Source organism: Dreissena polymorpha, chromosome 7, assembly GCF_020536995.1.
Source record: "Dreissena polymorpha isolate Duluth1 chromosome 7, UMN_Dpol_1.0, whole genome shotgun sequence".
NCBI lineage: Eukaryota > Metazoa > Mollusca > Bivalvia > Myida > Dreissenidae > Dreissena > Dreissena polymorpha.
This window is the reverse complement of record NC_068361.1, coordinates 46254940-46278324: the sequence shown is the minus strand read 5'-3', so window position 1 is coordinate 46278324 and position 23385 is coordinate 46254940. Positions and strand designations below refer to the sequence as shown.

The 23385-nt window shown below is 34.9% G+C and overlaps 1 protein-coding gene across 9 annotated transcripts in view; it reads left to right on the top strand.

Moving 5' to 3' along the window:
* LOC127838767 (solute carrier family 23 member 1-like) overlaps positions 1 to 23385 on the top strand; it is a 48409-nt gene that overhangs the window by 9771 nt on the left and 15253 nt on the right. For all 9 annotated transcript variants that reach the window (XM_052366759.1, XM_052366750.1, XM_052366751.1 and 6 more), the window contains 3 exons: positions 11103 to 11260; positions 11701 to 11801; positions 22135 to 22217. In XM_052366759.1, the coding sequence (XP_052222719.1) occupies positions 11103 to 11260; positions 11701 to 11801; positions 22135 to 22217 (342 nt within the window). The remainder of the gene's footprint in view (positions 1 to 11102; positions 11261 to 11700; positions 11802 to 22134; positions 22218 to 23385) is intronic.

Below are 23385 nucleotides of genomic sequence, written 5' to 3'. Positions count from 1 at the left end.
TTACTTAGATGGTTTAATTCATGCAATTAATAGTATACCGGTTTTACCGAAGCGGGCTTAACAATTTACCCTCGTCCGTGAAATTAAGTATATGCATGAAAGAGGATCTCGTGGAGAATATTACGGTGGCATAGAGGTGACATTCACTCCTCTTTTTTTAAATTGCACTCCTCTTTTTTCTATCTCGTGGCCACGACTTAGTAACTCGTGGCCACAAGTTAGTAACTCGTGGCCACGAGTTAGCTATGTCGTGGCCACGAGATAGAAAAAAGAGGAACGCAAAACTAAATAAAAGAGGAGTGCAATAAAAAAAAGAGCGGTGCAATAAACAAAGGAAGGGTGCATCAGGGCTTGCACTAAGAAATAAATTTTGGAAGTCCTGACTTCCTGCCCTTTACTTATGGAAGTCCCACTCAAAAATGTTGGAAGTCCAAACATCTTTAATGTTGATGTTAACGGAATGTCAACTGCGTTAATGATCACAAACTCTTCCCATCCATTTTGGGTCACTTTAATTCTGTGAAAGTAACTAGATATATCATACAACAAGGCGGAGACTACCCAAGGCTTTAAAAATAAAAGTTTGGAAAATCAGGGTATAAGTTTGTGCAAACAATATCGACTTAAAAGACAAAACATGTTGCACCTTTTCATCACATATTTATTGCCATTTTATTATCCTCATCCCTATGACTGCATTTGCAACAAAACACAATCTTAATGAATGGTCATGATGGAGCATCTAGAATATCAATTACTGTTTATCCGAATACTATACATGTCCGAAATATGTACACTTAATAAATGCCTTACCAGTTTAACTTTAATAATCCAAACTTTCCATGTTGTTATCTGGTTTAACAAACCTTATCAAATGCTTGTTAAATCCATTTAATGTTTTCTCCATTGAACCAACATTACTTGTAATTTGAATCACCAGCTTTGAACCGAACGCGGGTTGAATGTTGCAATAGGTCAGCCATTTGCAATGTCGAAGGTCATGACGTTGCAATTTTATTCTACTCGGATAATTTAAATCTAAACCAGGAATGTGTTTTCTGAATGTTTCTGACTAGTAAAATGACTTGTTAGTATAGAAAATGAACTGTGATTCCAGTTTATATAAGATGGTTATTACTCGTAATTATCGGTGGATTAACAAACTGAGAAAACTCGCGGGACCTAATACGATAGTGAATCTATGTAATTAATTAAACTTTGATCAGTTTTGTTTTTCTTTAATTATTTTTGCCGTCTTTCTTTTACCGTGTCGTCTGCCGAAAACCAGCAGTTATCGCCTAATCATTAGACAACATACGGCACGCGCAAAGAGGCACGAGTGTGTTGTTAAAGCAACCAATATTAAGCGACTGCTTTGTAACGGTCAATTTGCGATCCGCGCGGGGGGGGGGGGGGGGGGGGGTAAATTGTGTAACCGTTAGATAAACAACACACAATAAACTTGCTACCGGTAATCACCTGCGGGCGGTAGCAAATATAAGGAGGCGGAGTTTAGACTGATCGAGACGTGTGCAAAACACATTGAGTCGGCAGAAAGCAGTGTTGATTGAAGTGTTATTTTAATCGACAGCTTACGTCACGGGTTGCTATTTTCGGCGTATGACCAATTTTAAGGAAGTACAGTGGACGTCATGGGGTTTTGTTATCGGCGTATGGAAACAATTATCGGGCGTAATATACGGCCGTACGCCGCTTAGTGCAAGCCCTGGTGCATTAAACAAAAGAGGAGAGAATTTCGAGATCTCGAGATTCCGACTTAGCTAACTCATGGCCACGAGTTAGTCAGCCAATCAAATACTATCTTGTTCCCTCAAATTAATCAGCCAATGAAAACGTCCAAAAGGCAAGGCTCTGATATAGCAGCAGCAGCAGTAGTAGTAGTAGTAATAGTAGTACTAATAGTAGTATGTTATTTTATATCAGAGCCTTGCTTTTGGGACGTTTTCATTGGCTGATTAATTTGAGGGAACAAGATAGTATTTGATTGGCTGACTAACTCGTGGCCACGAGTTAGCTAAGTCGGGATCTCGAGATCTCGAAATTCTCTCCTCTTTTGTTTAAAGCTCCCTTCCTTTATTTACTGCACCGCTCTTTTTTTAATTGCACTTCTCTTTTATTTTGTTTTGCACTCCTCTTTTCTCTATCTCGTGGCCACGACATAGCTAACTCGTGGCCGCGAGTTACTAAGTCGTGGCCACGAGATAAAAAAAAAGAGGAGTGCAATTTAAAAAAAGAGGAGTGAATGTCACCTCTATGCCACCGTAGAATATGCACGTTATTTCACTTTTGTTCGTCTTATCATCCGTCCGAAAAATCTGCATGGTGCGATAACTTTAAATGTTATAATAAGGTACGTTGATAAAAGTCAGTATGAAGATTGAAAACCATATTGGGAATATTCACGTTATCTCATGTTCTTTGTGCAATAAATCTGCGCATGAAATGCTATGTGAATAGGGAGCCGTATTGGGAATATGCACCTCATTTTATTTTTTTGTCAGGCAAAAATCGTGGTTCTTATGGTTATAGAACAAGGTAAAAACTTAAATCTGGATCCTGCAATAACTCGAACAGTACTAAGGCTAGATTGATGCAACTCGATATGTTGATAGAGGGCACTGCTGAACACGCATTTTGTTCCAGTGGTTTTCTTCAGATCAACTATTGTGTTTGCTGTGGTTATATAAACATTTGAAAATTAAAATAAATCTGCATCCTACTACATGTACAACTAAATAGGAGTTTCGAACGATTTATAAAACTTTTGGAGATACAGTTCTTACTTCAACAACATTAGCCCGGTAGAGGACCGGCTGTTTTATATGTGACAATCCCTAAGACTTGTTAATTCGGGCATTTATTCAGTGCGATTTGCAAATGAAAGTTATCAGCACATGTATACACGCACATTTAAATGAATGGTCACGAAACCCGTTAACGTTACGCCGACTTTATCTCCGATAGATCTTTGCAATGTCCGCAATGAAAATAAGGAAAGAACACCCTGTTCGACACATAACTGTACTGTATTCGCTATTTATTTTTTGATGTTTCGAAAGCTAACCCCCATATCTATTCCAAATCGCGTATAATGTATCCATATATATATAATATGTCAACTTAACGCGACATAATGACAATTTTACCAAATATAACTTGATCTAACATACTTTCCACTTAAAGTGATATTATGGGCATTGTTCACTGTTGAATTGAGCTGAAACGAATTAACAGGTCAAAAGAGTTAGTTTAAATGTGGTTACTGACCAATTATCTGCAACTCATCTTGCTACCAGTTGTTTATAAAATATATATATATATTATATTCGATATTTTACGTGACTCGCCCAGTCCTGTAAGCCGAAACGATCCGTAAAACAAAATAGTGTCTTTGTGTCGTATGAACGAATCTGCACTAAAACTAGATTTAGATTCACATCGTTAATCGAATCATTTCTGTCGTCAGTTGTCAAAACGAAAGTACGGTTGATAGTCAAATGCACTATTTTTCTCTTTCCGGGATATTGTTTTAGTATGTTGATGCTGCATTAACAAATATACGTGTATATGAAGTGAAAACACCAAAAATAAACAACGGTTGCGATTGACACCTATAAACTGTAAGGTGCCCATTATACTACTGTAATAATTTAACCTTAACCCAGCATCATGTTAACTTGACTTAAGATAATGTCCATTTAACCCAACACAATATTAGCTTAACCAAACATAATGTCAATTTAATCAAACATGATGTTAACCTGATCAAACATAAGGTTCAATGAACTCAACATAATTTTTCCTTCACCCACCATGTTTCAACATACCTCAACATAATGTTACCTGAACCCAACATAATGTTACCTTAACCCAACATAATGTTAACTTAACCAAACATAATGTTAAGTTGACCCAACATAATTTCAAATGATCAAACATCAGTTTCTCTCATTACTGGACAGTTTCGGAGTTCCGTAAAACACGACTGAGAACTGAGTTGTTAATAATGTCACTTTGACGTGACTTGTTATGCCATGTTTTCCGATCTTTAACGTCGTTACGTTTTTAGTTGTTCACGTTGGCGGGCATTTTTAAAAGGGAGTTTTGCAAGTCAGTCTGCTGTTAACTACGCGCAAAGTTGTCTTCTCACTGAAATCCAATACTTCATTGTTTTTAGGTGTTTCTACTTTCTAGCTTGTTTTTGTTGTGATCACAGTTTGTTATCATTTCCTAGCTGAAACCCGAGATTAAATGACAGACAGACAGACAGACAGTTTATTTCAATCCAATAAGGCATTTAAATACCACGAGGACATATATACAATACAAGTGTCGACGAACAGTGTAGACTAGAATACAAAATTTTAACAAAAGTTGTAGTTGTATGTTTCCAACATTTGGAGAAGATCGCTTTGAAAACAATATTTCAAAAAGCATACATGCAAGATAATTCTGGAACGTTTTCTAAGCATTTAACCAATCTATTTTAAGATATAATACAATATGTTTTTATCTTAGAGGTTTCTTCAATCCGATTACTGGATGATATTCTAATAACAATGTAGAAACATAGAAATTGGCTTTTAAAATGTAGCATACATTTATCCCAATTTGTTTCGTACTATCAAATATCATCATATAAGCATGGTAGTATGTTGTTTAAAGGAAGCATTTTCGGGCTGTATTCTAAACATATGCATCGATTTAACAAACAACGACATAACATACACATTTACATAAGTATGCCATATTACACCACTTTATCCTGCATTAAATGGTTTCTCTACATCGGCCTCTTCGGATATGTTTATAAATTTAGTTCAATTTTACTATTACGAAAAACAAGTAAAATAACCAATCGCAAAGAAACCTTTGAATACAAAAAATTATAATATAGTTTAATTATTAAACATGTATGAGTTATATATCTATCACAGATGGTATTTTAACATCTATGGAATTAACATGAAGAGTGCCATAGATATATATGTCTTACCGAAACGAAAATGTAAGACTGATATCATATGCAACTGCTATCACTAACATCTGTACTTAACAATTTATATCCACTTTTCATATATTTGTCTTACCGAAAGAAACATGTAAGACAAATATTGTGGAAACTAGACTTAAAATGACACATTATAATACATTAATTGTACGATCGTGAACTACTAATAATACAAAGGGTATTAAGGCAACATGTCTTATCTATTAATCGTAATAGAAAAATGCATGTAAATGTTATAATGTAATCGTATTTCACTACAATACATTACAGTTCTAAATAGCACGCTATCATAGTCTGGTATACTTAACAATTAAAACAATTAAAACGGCATAAAGGCCTCATCATATTTATTATCCGTATGACAAAATGTATGTAACAGTAACCAACAATCATGTAAACATAGTTTGCGTATGGTTTCTGTAATATACCAAGGAACATACATAGTACATCAGACATATTAACAGTTTCAGCAGAAAAACATTGAAAACATGAAATATATACAATTCAAGTACAAACAAACACATAGAAAGCATGTATTTACAGTATCACACGAAACACATTTTGCAACAATTTTACCATGTCAATTTCTATACATTACCTCATTTCTAATAATAAATGCTTTATGAATATAGGTTCCTAAGTTTCTAAGTATATTCTCATTTTCTGACTTTATAAGATCTATAAATTTAGCCATGCTAGGTCTAAACCAATATTTTCTGCCAATATATTTTTTCCTTATGTCAGTATACATTACACATTCCATAACAAAATGATATTCATCCTCAATTGTATTGCATCTTGCACATTTTCTATCACTTATTGAGGTACTCAAAGGTCTGGTCCATCGACCAGCCTCAATATGCAATCTATGCGATGAGACTCGAAAACGAGAAAACGATTGACAAAACTTGCTTATATTAAAACATTCGAGATATGGTTGAAATCTAAAAGATGAAATTGTGTTGTAGAATAAAGCTCTACTAGACTGAGTTAATCTGGCGTACCAGTTCTGTATAAATTGGTCATTTAATCTCTGCTTAACAATATATAGAAACATGTCATTATTACCTACACCTTGAAAAGTCCAGGCATCAACAAAACCAAGCGAACATAATAAGTTCTTCAATAAGGAGCACCAATTTGTTTTATTGGGATACAATTCTAAATCATTCTTTAATAAATTATACACAAGAAGAATATACTTATTTTCTTTCGTTTGAAGAATTCGTAACCAATATTTAATAGCCTTATACATATGTATAGTTTTAAAAGATACTCTGCCTAATTCTCCATATATAATGTATTAGGCATTTGTTAGAAAAAAAAATGTCCTGAACAAAGCCTGAATCTGAGATAATAGTGACAATTTTGTGGAAACATAGGGAACATTTATTTTAGTGAATAATTTTGTCGTACATGTTGTAAAATTGATAACTTGATTTTATGAACTTCAATCCACTATTTAATTTAAGAGAAGTTCTTAATTAATTAAATTGAATTTTGTTCATATGGAATGTTCTATTTTCAATAACAATTTAAAACTCTGAGGTTTAACAGACCAAGTCCCATTATGATTTCATGAACAGAGATGTATAGAATGTGTTACGACATGTTATGCTATTTTCTTTCTTTCATATACCTTTTCGCATATGTAGCGATACAGTAGTTGATGTGTCATGTATTTATAATTTTTTTAAAAGAAAGAAAAGGGGATTTCATGTATTGTAATGTAAGGAACACATCTTGTATTGTCTTGTTAAAGCATGCAGTCATGGGTTATTTGTATTGAGGTGTATATCTGTGTGAATCTATGAATAAAGTCATTTGTGAGTTACCCACCAACGAGTTCAGAGCAGACATGGCGAAAGACCGTCACAATTTACAGGCCAGACTGGCCTACGAGGAGAAATAATTTACAGGCCAATTGTTAATTTCACAGGCCTCAATTGTAATTGTTTAATCCTGGTGGGACATTGCATAAAAAATTCAAAAAGTAAATATTAACATGTGTTTGATTTATTAAAGGGCAAAAAAAGTGTGAACAACCTGATTCGAAAAATAAATTAAGTGTATTTTTCAGTTTGGGAAATTTTTTAACACATATTAACATACATACATTATTGAGTTTTAATGATATATTTAACAAAGATTTATTAACATATTAAATACTTTAACTTTTTATTATCTTCCATTTTACTTACATGCCATAACAGTTAACTGTATAGTGACACAAACATAAATTTGAAAGGCGTGTGTTCATTTCAAACTTGCGATTAATTTTGAAAAAATGAGTTGCGTCTTAAATTATGCAATAGCGAACAACTTCAGTGCCTTCAGCGCTTTCATTATTTTAGTCGCAAGGTCTATACCCACTTGTTTTTGTTTTGACATTTGGCTATTTTGTTACAATCAAATTTCTCATATTTTAATATTGCAGTTGAATAATGTCATTAATGTGTTTTAATAAAGTGAATTTATTGGAAAAAAAATACATGCACAACGTAGTAACTGAATAGTTTAATTCAAACAATATCTATTAACTGAAATTTGGAAATAAAAAAGTTCTAATAGGTTACGTCGCACATGCAGCGCGTGAGTTGAGATTTTTTTATCCATTCTTTACATTTCAATATTATCATTCATCTGTTAAAATTAATGACGGGAACGAATACTGGAAATGATATTCGAATATTCGTTTGTCATTATTCGAATATATTCGAATATTCGATTGCTAAGCCTTTTATTAAAATGTCCGAACCTATGACCGTCCGGAGCAAATGACTATTCCTGATTGCCACAAATGCCACTATAAATCGTATCTTACGTGCAGCTTTGAAAAGTTGGATAGAGTAATATATATTTGTTTAAGATCATTGATTATTATGCTCTTCTTTTAAAATAAATACTGTTTAGTTTCATAAGATGTAAGATATTTCAGGAAAACACATTACCGTAATTCTAATTTATTACAATACTTCTAATTGATTTGGATTACTTTCCATCGATCATATGTATGCTTTTGGTTTCGCTATTTGTTCTGGAATTAAGAACCACGACGAAGTAATTGGTATAAATTTGAGAAAATAAATTCTGATTAGATGATCATTGATTTGATATATGGATAGCGAAATTAAAACATATATGCCAGATCTCGACGGGACCGCGATTTTGTTGATTGTCCCGGCGTCCCGATATAAGACAATTTGTGCCGATATTCGTTTAAACCTTCTATAAGTTCACAAAAAATCGCTATTCAACCTATATAAGGTACGGTAAGCTAAATGAATAAAACAATAAGTAGACTTATCAACAATGCGATAATTAAATTAAATAAAGCTTAACTGAAACACAATTTTAGTGATGGTACGTATAATTCGGTAACTTGAAACGAATGTAGTTTAATATCATTTTAAGTCCCCAATATTTAAGGCTCAATGGCATGAACATTAAATACATAGTAGCTTCTAAAATACAAACTGTAGTTAATTTGATGTTCAATGCAAGTGCTTTCGTTTCAAAGAATTATTTTATGTGTATTTTACTCATTTCATATTTCAAATATAGAATATATATTGCAAAACGAGGTGTTGCAAAACGCACACTTTTATTGCTTAAAACTTTAAACAGGCGGGATTCGATAATAAATTTAGTGAAATTATGTAAAAAGCATGTTTTAGTTTCGTTTTATTGCTGAAAAACGTGCACTGCAATTGCATGAAACTGTATTTACCCGGGATTCGAAAATAAATCTTGTGACAACATATATTAAACTTTATGTGTTCGTTTCGTCTTATTGCTACGTTGCACCATACTTCGGTCCATGTGAATTGAATCCGTGTCGCTAAATAAATGTAAATTCACCAAAATAGTTATATCATCACGATAAATTAATGAGATTTGCGTTTTAATGCGTAAACATCATAACCAGGCAGATCCTTTTAAAGCCCCATTAACACTAAAAATCAACGAATATTTCGTACATTATTTCGTAAAATAAAGTGAACCCATAAAAAATCATTGTTACTTTTAATAGCCAAAACTTCAACGATAGATGTGGTCTGGTAACATTGTATCTTGTTAAATCTATGTTACCAGACCACATCTAGCGTTCGAATTTTGGCTATAGGTTTAAGGAACACTGATTTTTTATGGGTTAACTTTATGTTATGAAATAGTTTTCGAAATATTCGTTGATTTTGAGTGCCAATGAGGCTTTAAATAATGTCTTGTACCAAGTTTCTGACTACAACGAGCACGGTGTCCATTACGTATAAGGAAACAAGTGACCGCTTTTATTTGATTTGATTTTATGAAGATGTTCTTTCAATAAGTTCTTTAAAACGTCCACCTCTCGTTCACTAAAGGTTTAAGCCCGTTGTTCGCTTATTTCTTTTGGGACAGAGTCAAAGGCTATATTGGACAATGTTCGTCTAACAAATTGCGCGAAAACGACGTCATTTTCAGGATTGGCGTTGTTGGTAATTTTACAGTGGTAACTTGGTAAGTTTACAAATTTCAATGGTTAGGTTATAACGGAGTAACCATCGTTTATACAAAAACAAATAAATGGCGGTAAATAACTGCGCTAATCAAGTTACTACAGCTAATATTAACCACCGTTTATACAATTGACCGCTGAGCTTAAAAAACCTGTACAGACACAGATTTTTAAATGTTTATCAATAAACGTTAATGTTTCACATAAATTGACTTTCATATTTGACTGATTTTCAGAAAATAATTTGTATATATTGCATAACTCTGAATTGAGAGAAAATTGTCGATTGGTCCCTCTCCTTATACCCTCCCGTTTGCCAGTTAACACCTCGTTCATTGATGGCAGCTGTTATCAAAGCAATGACTTATAATGGAAACCAAAACTGCGACTTTGTACATGTACTTTTTTGGAAGTGTCTTTGCATAAAAATTAAATATTCGAATATGAATTTTGGATTCGAATATTCGGCCGATTTTCGAATATTCGGATATTCGGTCCCATCCCTAGTGAAAATATATCTGAGCACTTAAAAATTATGTAGATTTACATTTCTTCAATATTTCGTCGTTACAATTCCATTTTATTGTTTAACAAAGTGTTGTATAAGTATGCGTGTTTAGATGCACTTAACATAAAAGGGAGGCAGCCAAGAGCCTAATATTTACGAAGTTACACCGTATTCATTAACGAAGTTACACCGTAGTCATTTACGAAGTCACACTGTAATCATTTACGAAGTTACACAGTAGTCATGCAAGTGAACACGCTAACCAAGAATCATTGGCATTCGATGAGAAACTTCGAGATATACTATATTTTTGAAGGATGTTATATAAAAATGAACACGCCATTTCCAACACTGAATTTCAACAATGGACGTTAAGAAATATGACAGATGTGTATACTCTTGAGCTATTCAGTATCCGAATTCTAAGTTTATTGTCAAGTGCTTTTTTGACAATTGGCATTTTAAAAGTATTTTTATTTTTATACCACTACATCAAACACTGAATCCCATACTTCATAACATTGAAATCCCAAACATTGACTAAATAACTGTTGATCGTATTAAATTTTTCTACAACCTTTAACCAACTTTAACTTACATATTAATGCTCAAACCAGTATGGGGTCATAGCGTAGTCATGTTCTTGACAAACTGCGATAGGTGTTTGTCAGTTTCATTGGTCATTATTTCTCGCGAAAGCGCTACCAAGTCCGATCTGATACGTTTTGTCATTGGTCAGCTATGATGACGCCATATCTGTCGCGTGCGCACATCATAGCTACCGCGTGCGACCGTCATAACTATCGAGTGCGCACGTCATAGCGATCGCATTCGAAACGCCGTCGCTATCGCGTGCGCACGTCATAGATATCGCGTGCTCACGTCAGTACACGTCATAGAGAACGCTAAATAAAATATGTTCTATGCCCCCTTTGATGCCACCGTAGTAGACATGTGGATGTTCACGATTTAAGTAAATATACACGTTTGTGGTTTCATTAAGCTTTTTGCGCCCCAAGGAATACTGACTAACGGCCCCGTTTTACAGAGCTTCTCATTTCCAGCATTATCTGACGGCGTTTGGTTCCACTATAACCGTACCCTTGGTCTTGGCCCCGGCGCTCTGTATCGACCAGGACATGGTGGGACTCAGCGAGATTATTAGCACGATATTCTTCATGTCCGGCATAGCAACATTGCTTCAGACAACAATTGGCATTAGGTGAGTTGATTTTCAGTTTCCATTGCAACACGTGTTTATTATGCATATATTTCGTTTCAGTGACATGTGCAATTTGATATTTATATTAACGAATCTTTCGAGAACGGACATGCAAAAACAAAGGACTTGTAACAATTCTGGCATGTTGACGTGTTTTGGGCAATCAACATTTTGCATACGTAATGCAAAAATAATAGTTTGATATCGGTTATGCAATTGGCACTATGACTTTCGTTTACCTAGTAAAACGGTTATTTAACACAGTATAATATTAACAGAAACTGATCACAATCGTCGAAGGGGTTCTATCTTACAAGTAAATATTCTGAGAATAGTTTTCATTGAGTTAAACGAAATACGATATTTTCCCAATTTCCAGAGCAGTTCTTCATAACTCGGATATTTTATAAATTACTGTATTTTGCATAGTTTCATTGCAGGTTGCCGATCATTCAAGGCGGCACATTTGCCTTTCTGACCCCGACTTTTTCCATTCTTGCACTTCCGCGCTGGGAATGCGAATACACAAAAGCAAGGGAAAGTAAGTAACGTTTTTCTGTAGTTAAATATCGCCATACTTTTTCATCACACTTCTCATGCGCGGCGGCCATATTTGTTCTTAATAATTGTAATTCTACTCGTGCGCAGATTGATTCGTTCTTACATATCCCATGTTTGACTTAAAATTGTACCATGACCAAGCCAATATTGCCATAAGTATTATACCTAATCTTTTGAACAAAAATTGTTAAAAAATATATATGTATTTAAATTGTTTGTTTTAAAAGCCTTCCCATCCTGCACTGCAACAGGTTATCTTATTATAAAACTGAAAATATTACTTCCGGTTTGTCGTTCTAGTGTGTCACCACGAACAGTAGTACCCTTATTGTTTTAAACTTGAACAATAAGGTCATATGAGTTGTTCCGAAAATATATTCAAACTTATGATTACCATGTCGACCATTCCGTGCCATAGTCATTAGGGCTTTCGCTTCCGGAACGGGAACAGGACGTCAAAGGTTTGAGTCTCACTCGAGCCCGTTCTGGTATGGTCGGTTTCTTACTCAGCTGGAAGTTGAATCAAGGGTTCCTATTGTGTTACTACCAAGCGCCTAGAATTAAAGATAGGTATCGTGAGTAAAGATGATAATAAACCCATTTATGCCTAGCGTCTAGAAAAAAGTCCTTGGCAAACAGCGTAGACCCAGATGAGACGCCGCATGATGCGGCGTCTCATCTGGGTCTGCGCTGTTTGCTTTAAGGAATTTCTGTAAGAAATATTCTAAATATAGAAATAAATATACTAGGCATCCCTAATTTTGGAAAAAAATTGATCCAATTTAGAAGGATGGGAGAGCCCACTAGGCATAAAAGGGTTAATAAAGGTGTTTCATAAGTCGACACAGGCTGGCTCTCAACTGATACTCATACAAACAAATTCCCAATTTCAATTTTCTTAAGTGCTGATTATAAATAACTTCCAAGTTTGCTAACGTTTTCTTAAGCCCTAATGACGAGATATCCGACATGTGGCAACGACTTATTTAGTGTGTTTAAATTATAACTAGACATAGAATGAATGTAATAATGCGTAAAATGAGAATAACTGGCAACGACACAATCCAGCATTTAAATTACTCACAATTTGAGTTGCACAATCCTTGAAACGACCTCAATTTAAACACATGCATAACACATCTGTTTAAAGTAGACATCCATGAAACAATGTTTTTCTATGGTAACTATCCGTTAACAATACTAATTAGTTTATGGATAATAGTTAAGTATTAAAGGCACTAATTAAGTTTTGGGTATGGGTGACCAAAATGTAAAGCGTAAAAACATTCTTTCGAGATCGAATCACTGAGGTTGCCTTCCCTTTCAGAACTAGCAAACATACAATCCGCAGCAAATTTCATGCAGTGATTACCCCCCATGAGAATCAGCAGACAAACAATTCGCATCAAACGTGCAGTGGTCACCTCCCCTTTTTGTACCAGCAAAAATATGCTTTTCTGGAATGTGTAGATGACTTAAACTTATTTTTTACTATTATAAGTTTAACAGATTTTTTTACTAAATAATTTTCTTTCCGTAATGAAAAAAGTATTCTTCGATACTTAGATTTGTCGGGCTATTTGAATCCTGCGCATGCGATGAATTAATGTGGGATTACACAACTATGTCATAATAATAGTAACGCTCAATTGGTATTTGAAGGCTGAGATACACCGAGTACTCTCGAGTTTACTTACAAAGTACCCAGGGACGGAAAATATACTCAAAGGTACGCATGAGTCTTGTCGTGTTCCGTCAAGCTTATATTCCGCACCCGGGATACACTGTAGTATAATTTGTAATTTGAAGTTGTATCTAAGCCGACAATGACCGATGGAGACAGCCACGATTGGTCTTGGTCAGCTTAGGTGCTACTTCAGCGTATCCTGGGTACTCTTAAGTATACTACAGAGAACCCAAGGTACGGAACATATATATTAAAAAGTACCCCGGTGTATGGCTCGGTGTCGTATAAGGCGTATTGTCCGTACCCGTGATATTTTGTAGTATACTTTAGAATCCGGGATACATTTAAGAAGTACCGGTCTCTGAGCCGACTACAATCAATTGAGTGTAAGTAAGCAATCGGTGTATTTTAATTGTAGGGGTTAAATATTACAAATAAGTTATCAATACTCGTTCAATTAAGAAACTTAATAACATTTGTACACGCCTTCATTAAACAGTATCTCTTACATTGTATTATTAAAACATTTAAACGATAAACTAAATACTTGTGTCGCATTTTTTGACATAATCGACAAGTTACATTATCGACAAGCTAACCCAACCAACAAATGATACAACGTACCAACAGAACGAAATCAGACTCTCTTGTTAACATATTTGAACAAGATTAATGGTAGGATCAAGGGGATATATAATTGTAAGCAATAAAAGTTCACGTTTTGCAACATTGAATGCATGTCAGCCGTTTCGATTTACTGAGTTTGTACATTAAAAACGAATGAACTTTCATGTATCTGCATGTACTTTATACCACTCAAACACCACGTTTTACTATTATTTTTCTGACTCCCGTGTGAATACCTCTTAAATAGTGACTGCTTATAAAATTATATAAATTATAAAAACAACATTATGTTTTATTTATTGAAAGCCAAAAATAGTGTACTTTGTTAAACCATATTAACGTAATGAACAATGTAAACGTTGATGAATTACAACAAGAATTTGGTTCAGAAGACATGGTACATATATCTTAACATGAACATCAACGAAAACATAGTTTACACAATTGCTTCTACTGTTTGTACAGTCAAATAATAATTCGTGTAAAACTGACATGCAATCTGTTAGGAAATGTCCCACTGTCATAGTAACGTTCATACGGCACATCGACACAAGTTTCGAAAGTGAGTGCAAACTTTCAATTCTTTTGCTTGTAATTTTATTAATTATTTCAATTTAGTACCTGTTTAGTGTACGGGCATTAATACTCTTTACATAGATGCTGTTTTCATCTAAAACGGACACGGCATTGTTGACTTATTCCAATTTAAAGGTGGGTGGGGTAATTATAAGGTTTAGTCAATTATGTTTGCAAATACTACAATTTTTTACCTTTGTTACAACAATTTTAATTCAGAACATAACGCATGGTTTTATGTTTTTTCTTTAAACATTTTTTGATGACATGAGATCTTCTTTTTCTAATTATGTAATTTATTGTATTTAGTTGCCATGGTAACAGTTTCGAAATACTTCTATTTCCAGTTTAAGTGCTAAAAGTTTTCAATAATCGCTTTTTTATAGTGTTATGCTATTAAATTACTTTATCGCAAAAAAATATTTCAAATGAGATCACACACACACGATTTACGATGTTTAGTAAACTGTACTAGTATTCGGATATATTGAAATTGGGATAGCATTCAAATTACTGTTGACTATTGCATTGGTTTTCGAAATATAAGACACACTTTTATCATAATTAAGGTTTCAAAAATACGGTTGACATAGAATCAATGAAGTTTATTAATGGATATCACATTGAGTAATTGCATAATTTATAACAAACGTGTGTAAATCTGTAACAGATAAAAAGTAAATCTGTATAAAGATTGTATAACGATCACCTTATAATTACAATATACAAACAATGGAAAAATAAAATGCTTCATTTATCAACGGTTCGATTAACGCAAACCATAGCTTGTGTACATAACTGTGCTGTTATCGAATACGACGAAGAGCCATGTACACGCATACCACTTTACACCACAAGCTAGATACAATACAAATACAAATATCATGCTTTCAAGCTATAATCAATATAAAAAATTAACATATCAACAAATGTGCATGTACTACAAATTTGCATTGAATATGTGAAGAACATGAGGAAATCTGTAACAGAGTCAGTCAAATATATAATATATAGCATTATATTTTTTACATTCTAAATAATCACAATACAAAGAAGAAATATAACTTGAGTCACCAACAGTCGGTCGTCATTATTTTAGACTATACCTTAATCTTTATTAATAATGTAATGTTTACATAATTAACTATGTGTATTAAGATTGCAACAGAGGACAGATATATGTATATGACTGTATAATTATCATCAAATATGCACTATGAAGTGTAGTACATGAATCTTAATTTTGACAACGAGTTCTGTCAAAAGATCATTTGCGATACATTCAATTTATAGAGTGCAACCCCGAATAATCACTATTGTTGGATGCTGTTGAGTTTACAATACCATTGGTACTGAAAGAAGTACATGTGGGTTCTTGCAGCAGCCATCTGATTTCCCACTTTTACACTTGCAGTAAAAACAACAAGGTACACCAGCTTTCCTGCATACACAACGCTTTGTAGAACACTTTGTGCAGGAACAAACCAACACAAGATTCTTTGGAACAAACACTTTTGGGTTTGACTGTAGTAAAAGTCCATCTTTCTCTTCAAACCCAAAGTCTGTGGGATTTGCTGTGACTTCAATAAGACAATGCATTTGCATATAGCAAACATATATACATCTTAGTATGTGCAAACGTATGGCTGCACTTGTCGGCGGAAGGTCAGACAAGTCCATTGCTTTACGCTGGTGATACAACGTATATCTTAACTCATCCATTGTTGTACAAGGCGTACCGGGCTTTGTCACTTTAACCAGGTAGTTTTCTGCTTTTGAAATCGCTAGGTCTTGCTCATGTTTGTCAAGGCTTTTCCCAAAGTCCTCTAAATACTGTTCCGAGCATACTTTCAACGCTGACAATTTTGTTCCCACCTTGCTCGTCATATCGCACCAAGTTAAAATATGATCAGCTATTAAAATTTTACACAAAGCAGGCTTCTTTTGTGCAATCTTGTGCTATGGGATATATCGAGTGGAGTTTCCTATTCCTGCACGGATCCAAAATTGCTGCAGTCCACGAAATTGAAGGATGCTGAAGAAGTGAAGTGCTTACACTACGACATCTGTATCACCAGAAATGATAACACATCGTCTTGATCCTTCGGCAGTTGCATTGACGGCATGGGGAATCATTCGCACATCGGCTTCTTCCATTGAAAGATCCAGCTCAGGCTGTTCAATGTTTTATTTACAACAGATACACATGGTGTTTCATGTTCTGGTTGATCTATTCTGCTAACAACAATGTGAATATTGTGTTGCCACTGATATCCAAGAATCGCAGTTCTTAGTAGGTATTGAAGCCTTGTCTTGTTCTTTCCTGATGGCCAAAATGTTTCCATGCGTACTGGTAATTGGGTGTCCTTCATAACTGTACTTATTTCAATCGGTTTTGCATTACCTCGTCTGGTTCTCTCTGAATCTTTAATTGACATTTCATTGTATGTGTCAAATACGAAATCGATTCTGTCAGCTTTACTGCATATGCATAGGGTCATCTTGGATGGAGGATTCGCAGAGGTCACCAAATGTTCGTATATTTTTGAGGGAGACTTTTCTCACATTAGCCATTACATCTATTAAATAAACTGTTGGAATCTCTTGCCATACTGAGTGTGATGTGCTTTCCGTTTCGCCTATAAATTTCTCGAGCTCATGAACGAGGGTACTTTTCTGCGGCTTCGTTATGAAACCCTCTTCATCAAACATGCAATTTGATTGCACCAGATCATATTTGAAAATTTCCTTTGTACAATCGCCTCTTGCTTGACATATTTCAATACTTCTATGTCCCAAAGCTACATCTTTATCTTTTTGCTTCTTCTTGGACAAGACTCCTGATGGTCACTGTGCACTGATTGAATTGCATGTCTTGATGTTGTTTCTGTGAATGGTGTCAGAAAGGGCCTTATCTTTCAAAACTAATCTCTCTCGGCGAAATTCAGTGTACAGCTCTTTGCCTTATTCTTTGACGTTTGTCATGTGCTCACGAATGTCATCGGTCATGACTTCCTGTGTAATAATATTGTGTAGCTTTGGATCAGTATTGCAGTTGACCTTGAAAGGGTTTTCATACAGCTTAATGTATTGCATCATGTCTGTTACATTTTTCTCTCTTGCCTTTGTTTCTGAAACTGAAAATTCATGATGTACTGTTAGCTCATGAAGAAAAGGCTTTGCTCTGCCAAGTTCTCTATGAAGAGTGCTGACCGATATCATCTCATGATATCTCATTTCCCACTCAAAGACAAAATCCTTCTTTCTAGAACTTCCAGTGATGCCACCGCTGCTCTTCTGTGACTTGTTTATAGTCTGCTCTAAACTCTGGTCTGCCGCAACAGCTCTAAATTTTCCTGATGTTCGTTTGACAACAAACATTCCTTTCATGAAATTAGAGTATACATCTGGAGCAGTGTCTTAAAGCCGTCTCATGTCTTCCAGATAAAGAGAGCACCACCTCAAATAATTCGTACAGTCAAAAATTGCAAAGAAAGGCAAAATTTATTGTACTGTATAAAGATGTAGAAGCCAATCCCCTTCTCGATCTGCCCGAACATGATTTCTCAAAAGTCTGACAAGCTCTATGAATTGATCCCAATAAAGAAATGTCTCGCTTTTTGAACTTTTCTCTTTTCTGAATACTGTAAACTCTCGGGACATATCTACTGCTGTAATTTCGAATGTATCTAACAGCTGTACACTTTTTCCATATCCTTTGCTGCTACAGCTTGTTGAAGATTTGCTAATGTTTCAAACTCTGTTTCGTATTCTGAAATTCCATGCTCTTCAAAAAATGCTCTCCACTGAAGGCGTTCCATGGCTTCACTTAACAGTAAGATGCCTTTAAACGAGCGTGCAAAATGAGAACCGGCTAATACCGACTGAACAACGTTCGGACCAAATACACAATTTTCCACCCATATATTTTTAGCACCGCTGTTTCTAAGGTAGCGTCCAATACAGCCAAGGAATACCTTAGTCATGTGGAATTACCCAAAAATAAGTTCAATGTCGGAAAGGTCCTGCGGATTAGCCATAATAATTTCACGTGCAATGTGATACACACCTCCATCGCATGTTACGGGGAGATTCTCTTGGTCAAGTTGTACTAATACCTTCTGGAAGTTCTTTAGGGCAGTGTTTACGGTCTGGTAATCAGTGACAGGATAGGGGATTACTGGCAGAAATCCAACTGTCATTTCCGGCACATCAGCTTTTGACATGAGGGAATTAAACGCACTCCAGGAAGGTATTGACTGGATCGTTGTCTTCATATGTGGCATGTCTTTATCAGTGTTGTCTGTGTCCAGTAAATTAATTCTGCTCAATATCCATGCTGTATCGCTTTGACGTACTTTTTCTTGCTTTTCTTCATCTTCTTCAATTGTGTCATTGCATACTATGAACTCCGCATTTAGCCGTGGCTTTCTGGAGGGCCTAGTATAAGGTTGAAGACATTGGCATTGTAGTGTTCCTTGAAACGGTTTTGATCCGTGAATGATACCTGTCTGTGAAATTAATGGCTTTCTGTTCATTTCCTAAAAAAGGACAGACACGGTGTCATGGCTCCCATTGATCCCCGATAATGTAGCTTCTTCGTGGTCGAAATTATCAAATGCTGCGGTTGTGAACATGTCTTTGTGAAAATGACTTGGTAATGGCACTGTTTCTGAACTTGTCGTTACAATTAGGCTTGCCATATCATTGTGGTATTTCTGCAGTTCATTGTAACTTTTGCCTAAGCCGAAATGATTCATGCATGTTATTAGCTCTCTACTTTTGCATTTGTCATGTATCGATTGTGCATTCATTATGTGCAACGGAGTTCTTTTTCTGCCATTGTGCAGGTTGAAATAGATCACTTGAAAAAGTGCCTTCATTCTGGTTGTTTTTCTCTCTCTGTGATCTTCTTTTTCTTCTCTTCTCGCTCCATCTATCACATTATCTGTAGAAATATCATGGTCGTGAATGGTTTCATCATTTTCATAAACATTAGCGTCGACATGGTCATCCTCCTCCTCCTCCTCATCATCATAATCATCATCGTCATCATGGTTTCCTTTAGCACTATCGAGTGTTTCATTCTCATCCCCGATGTCAGAATCATTAGATGTGTCGTTGTCAATATTGTTTCCACATTTATCATTAACAGCATTGGTACCACAATCGGTAGATATTTTGTGATATTTTGAACCCCGTCTTCGTTTAGTTTGTTTGTCGATCTTAAAGAGAGTACCGAAGAATATGTACCATGCTGTAGGAATCTTTGTGTTGTCCCAAGAATCTTTAAGTTAATTTGAGTCGCAGAATCTATCACACAGATCAAAATCAGTTTTTAAGACTTCGTCACGAAGAACTTGTGCACATTGCTTTAGGATATTATTCGGGTCAACGTCTGTAGTTGCTACTGCATTTTGTGCTGATATTACCTTGGCAGATTCGTAAATTCTTGATCCCCTAGTGATATAAATATCTTCACCAAAATGATCATATATCATCATCCTCAATTGTCTGTTACTAAATTTTATTTGATTAGCAGGCAGTGATTTGTTCAAATGGTCCCTAAAATCGCTTAGGGAAACTGTGCTTTTAGATTGTATTTACATGTACTAAATAACCTCTGTCTAAGTGAATTCCGGTTATCACCTTACTCCAATGTAGTCCTCGTATCATCGTAACGTCTAAAGTAATTTAGCATGCAAAGCTTATGGTAATACAAGTTTGCGCCAAACACTGAATGTTCATCTTGTAAATCACATGTGCGTAAAAACACATCATCTTGCATGGAAACGGTAGCCTTTAGAAAATTTCTGGCCATGGAACTGTCTGAAATCCTTGATTTGTCATGCTTACCTTTATATCTTATTTGGCAACATACAATACATACAGTCTTATAATGACTTTCCTTTATAAGTGACTTGCTTCTTGGTTCGCCATCAGAACGATGTATTCGAGTTGAAGTATTTTTATTATTATCGTCAGTTTTAGTAGACGTGCTATCGTTTGATAAATTAAGCAATGATTTTTTATGTGTATATGACTTATAACAATAATTTGTGACATGATAAACAAAATTGTTATTGTCTTATCTGAGCAGTCTATCATGAACTATATCCTTTCGTATCTCAGCAGCTTCTTGAATGGCTATCCTGCCTCTTTCAGTGCCAGTTGTTGGATATTTTGTTTCATTTTGGCAGATAATGCATCTTGTGACATCAACATCATCTGAGACATTTCTTGTTCGTTTTCTCGGATTTCCACTCATTTTGTTCATTTAGGTTTCTGAAAAAAGAAAGGTTATGGGTGCCTTCACATAACCGACAAAGGTAATAAAAACCACTATGCATGTCCGTATATATATTTGTCAAGAGTCATTGAATAGATATATTTAAAATGCACCTTATTAAACTGTATAAAGCTGCATATTGTATCAAATGCACCGGATTCTTGTACTTTATTAGTTTACATAACCATGTTCAGTTTAAGCAAAACTAGCTGTTGCATACCTTGTAATAAAAAGAAGCAGGCTGACTTACGCATGAATTAATAATGCAAATAGCCATGTTATAAAGGTAAGATGATTTTTAGTTGTATTCCTTACATGCAACAATAATAATGTAAAACGTTACCATGGTAACAAACCTTTATTCGAAAAAACCCAACAAAGAATGGGTTGTTCATTTACTTTTCAGGTATATTTATTGTACCAAAACCAATGAATTTATCGCATAGTACAGATGTTTTTATTAAATACAACGCAAAGTCACTTTTAAGTATTTCTAATAGGGCAGTTATGTAATTTTGTGTTGAATTCTGATTTACACCACCCACTTTTAATTTGAAATAAGTCAACAATGCCGTGCCCGTTTTAGATGAAAAAAGCATCAATGTAAAGAGTATTGATGCCCGTACACTACACAGCTATAAAATTGAAATAATTTATAAAATTACAAGCAACAGAATTGAAAGTTTGCACTCACTTTCAATTTTTATGCCTTTTTTCGCATTTCTTTGATACTTTTTGTCATTTGTTTTAAATATTTGTCGAAAGATATGGCCAAAAGTGACATATTTTGCGACAAAAACATGTTTTCCAATGTTAATTCAAGAAAAAATAAAAATCTTATTCAAATTCAGAAAGGTCAGACTGAAAAACAGATAACTGTTTTTTTATCATTTTTGGCGGCCATCTTGGACGCCATCTTGGATTACAAAAAACCTACCATCACGCGGTATGTCCACCCAAAATTTTCTGACACTTCAGACATTTACCTAAAAAATGATATATAAATCAGCTTTCACTCTTTTTTGCACACTGGAGGTGCCCAGGGACTGTACTATAATAAATTGATCCAATTTAGAAGGATGGGAGAGTCCCCGAGGCATAAATGGGTTAAAGGACAGTAATGATTACTTGTAGCGGATCCCCAGTTGGTGAACAGCACTCTTCCGGCACCCGGAAGTGACGCACACCGGGAGATGTGGCAGTCCAGAATTCGGGAGGTATGTGGACATTGGCGTCTAATTTACGTAATCCCGATTATGCTAGGTGTTGGGAAAACCTATTAATCGTTTGCGGGTACAAGCCGAGGTGACAAATGTAACGGGTATAATTCTTTCAATAGCACATGTATATATACTATAATTATTTTAATGAAACTTAGATAAATGCATATAACACACTAGGTACAGACAACTTCACCGAACAGGTTTGACAGGACTAACTAGAATGAGAATGGTTTTGTAGCACAAAGTCAGGAAACATCAAAGCGACATTAATACTAATATTTTCCTATTTCAGTCACACGCTGTTAATTCGGATACTTCGATAACAAAGAAAAACAAAAGTCACGTATATAAGTTCCTAAGTTTCTTTTTAATGCATGTCCGTAATATTAGTTTTTAAGACACGGTACATGGTGTAGTTGATAAATATATCCTTTTGTAATGTGAAAAAATAATTTCAAGGCAGAATGGTATATATTTGCCAACAATGAGAAAATTCCATCGGAAAACAACATTAACTGGATGATCAGTAAACATTTCAACAAAATAAACATGCTTAGAAATATTGCAATACAGTGTTTGCTATTCCAGCATGTAGAGTGATAACTGTACTTCAAGTGTTAAAATTTTGATAGAGCTAAATGAAATATGCACGAAAATCGAGCATGTTTAAATAGGTGTTATGCATGATATTGTAGACACTTTGATTTCCGACAAAGGGCACATCGGATAACACAGACTCTTAACAGATTGTGCGCTCTGATATCTGAGTTTATACTCGAAATGCGTATATGTATATAGTTATTATTTTTACCAAAGTGGTTGTTATTCCAGCATGTAGATTTAATTACTTTGTTTAAAATACTCAACGTTTGATAGTATTCAATGAAATATGAACAAAGACAGGGGATGTTTTATTAGATGGTATGCATGATGCACTTTGATTCCCGATAAAGGACACATCGGATAACGGAGACTTTTAACATACTTGGAACTGTAATATGTTGTAGACCGGCGAGAGTACCGGTGTAGTACCAAGAAGCAGACGTCGAGAGAAATATATATAAGCTTCAACGTTACAATCGATATAAGCAAAATAAAATTGAAACTTCAAGCTAAAATGGTCACATTGTAATCCCCAAGATGTATTGTATTGTCGTAATAA